Consider the following 2389-nt stretch of genomic DNA (forward strand, 5'->3'; position numbering starts at 1 on the left):
TCCAGCAAACTACAGAATCTCTTCAGTTAAAGGAACAGTCCACCAAAAACACTGGAACCAAGGTATTTAAAGGAACAATGTACCAAACCACAGAAAGAACCTAACACACAAAAACATATGAGTGTTGTGTTCAGGTGTTTTTGTGTATTTTTCACCTTTGTAGAGCGGAGTCTCTTTTTCATGATTTGGGATGTCAGGATCAGCTCCATTTTCCAGAAGCAGTTGAACACATCTCTGATGGACTCCGCTGACAGCAACCAGCAGCGGCGTCTCACCATGACTTGTTCTCTTGTTGGTCATTCCTGGTTGGGCTAAAAAATAAACAAGTCCCTCTTTATGAGGTCAGTGTAACTTGTAGTGTGAGTCTGTGTGGGCATGTCTACCTATCAGCAGCATTCGCAGACAGGCCTCCTGTCCGAACCATGCAGCCTGGTGGACTGCGAGCCAGCCCGGTTTACTTGGCAGCATCAGGTTGGTTCCCGGACACATGGCCAGAGTTTTGACTCTGCTTGAATCACCTTCACGGATTGCCCTAAACAGAGGCTCCTCCTCCCTGCAAAAACAAAACAGGAAACTTTGGAAAGCTGCGACAAAACTTTTTAACTTGTGCCTCATATCCTAATAAACAAGAGCAAATTGTGACATCTTCACCACTTGCTCTTGTCAAGGACGGACGCTTTCACGTCTGTGGAACTGCTTCAGAGCCTCGCTCTACATATCTTCCGAACAGTATTTGTCGCTATGGGTCTGATCAGCTGGTCTCTCAATGGAATTGATAAAATTTTATCCATGAGAAGACAAACTTCGGGCAGCCCGACTTGCCCTGATGAAACGCACGCAGCTGGATATGTCACTGATTCCTGGGGCGATTGGAAGGTGATGTGTCTATCTCTGCTGTCCATCGAGGATTTTGAAGACACATTTGTAATTGGATTTATGATAACAGTTTTCCTTCTTTTTGGAATCGGCTGGTTTATGGTTTATCAATAAACAAGGAAGTCGTCAGCAGCAAATTTGACCCTGGTCAGGCTGATTGCCTTATGTGATGGTTTGCTCGGTGGTTGCGAACTAAACCACAAATTGGATATGATTTGTCAAAATCACAGGCCACTTGCAGTCCCTAGGATTCACTGGCAGGATGGGTCAGATCTCTGGGAATACTCTCAGCCATGGACCAGCGGTGTATCCACTTAATTTGGACATTTGGGATTTGCGAGGACCAGCAAGACTCAAGGCAGACATAAATCAGTGAATATCCTGATGCATGCTCAATAATCCAGGTAGAAAAATCCAAAAAAGTTAAATCTGGTCCTCTGGACATTCAAAAAAAAAAATAAAAAAGCAAAAAAAAAAATGTAGAAACGTTTCGTCTCTCATCCGAGAGACTTCCTCAGTCTGAGGTGCTGTATTCAGCTCAGTCTCTTAAATAGCACCTTCTCAGAGTGGATCAACCAGTTTGCTGCTGACAACCAGAATCAGCTGCTCACATGGTCAAGAAGGACCATCAGCCTAACAATGGATCATTAGCACACTGAGCACACATTAGCACATACAGCACCTCAGACTGAGGAAGTCTTTCGGATGAGAGACGAAACGTTCCTACTTTTTTTTTTTTTTTTTTGCTTTGTTTTTTTTTTTAATGTCCAGAGGACCAGATTGAACTTTTTTGGATAAATCAGTAAAGTTCTGCCTGTCCCCAAAGCAAATATTGTTTATCTGAATTCGGCCTCCTAGCTGGCCTTGACAATTCACCTGGAGGCACTGTAAATTTGATGCTCTGCCCACTCCCCTCCCACCGAGGAAGTCTGCAGACCTATCAGAGGGACCCGGCTGAATAAACATTGTGTAATCATTTCAGGAGACTTGGATTCTCTCTGGCGCTGTCCTAGGTCAGCCTCAGCACCCCGCAAGAGTATTTACGGATCTCACCAGAGGGAACTGACTGATTAGACCATTCTTATCAGAACTCCTACAGTTCGTCTAATGTCCTTGGACACACTCACTTCTCTTTTCGTCTCCCCTCCCCTGCAGAATGTCTACATCACTATGTGTTTATGTGCGGGGTGGTTTTTTTTTTTTTTTTTTCAATTTCAGGCTATCTCTCCTCAAGGAGTGAGAGTCCTCCAAATCCTATATGTGTCACTTTCATGATTTTTTGTCTGTCTAAACAGGTCTCACTTGTAACTGAGTCTTTGAAGCTCAATGTGATTTATCTGTGTAAATAAAGGTTGAATGAACATCGGTGAGTCAGGTGCTTCCACATCACAGATGAACTCACTCTTCAGGTTCTGGAACAATGTGGACCAATCTTCCATCAGCTTTGTAATACGCCACCATCCTTTTCCCAGAACCCGTCATAAATCGACTTACAGTCCCCACAAAGGTCTTC

At 44.0% G+C, this 2389-nt stretch overlaps 1 protein-coding gene across 1 annotated transcript in view; it reads right to left on the reverse strand.

Moving 5' to 3' along the window:
- Positions 1-2389, reverse strand: part of LOC119418406 (ankyrin repeat and SOCS box protein 2) — a gene marked incomplete at its 5' end in the record, with an annotated part of 25921 nt that extends 23532 nt beyond the window's left edge. Inside the window, 3 exon segments of the mRNA XM_037685681.1 lie at positions 156-311; positions 384-553; positions 2279-2389. Of these exon segments, the coding sequence (XP_037541609.1) occupies positions 156-311; positions 384-553; positions 2279-2389 (437 nt within the window).

This window comes from Nematolebias whitei, chromosome 12 (genome assembly GCF_014905685.2).
Source record: "Nematolebias whitei isolate Nwh7 chromosome 12, NemWhi1, whole genome shotgun sequence".
Taxonomy (NCBI): domain Eukaryota; kingdom Metazoa; phylum Chordata; class Actinopteri; order Cyprinodontiformes; family Rivulidae; genus Nematolebias; species Nematolebias whitei.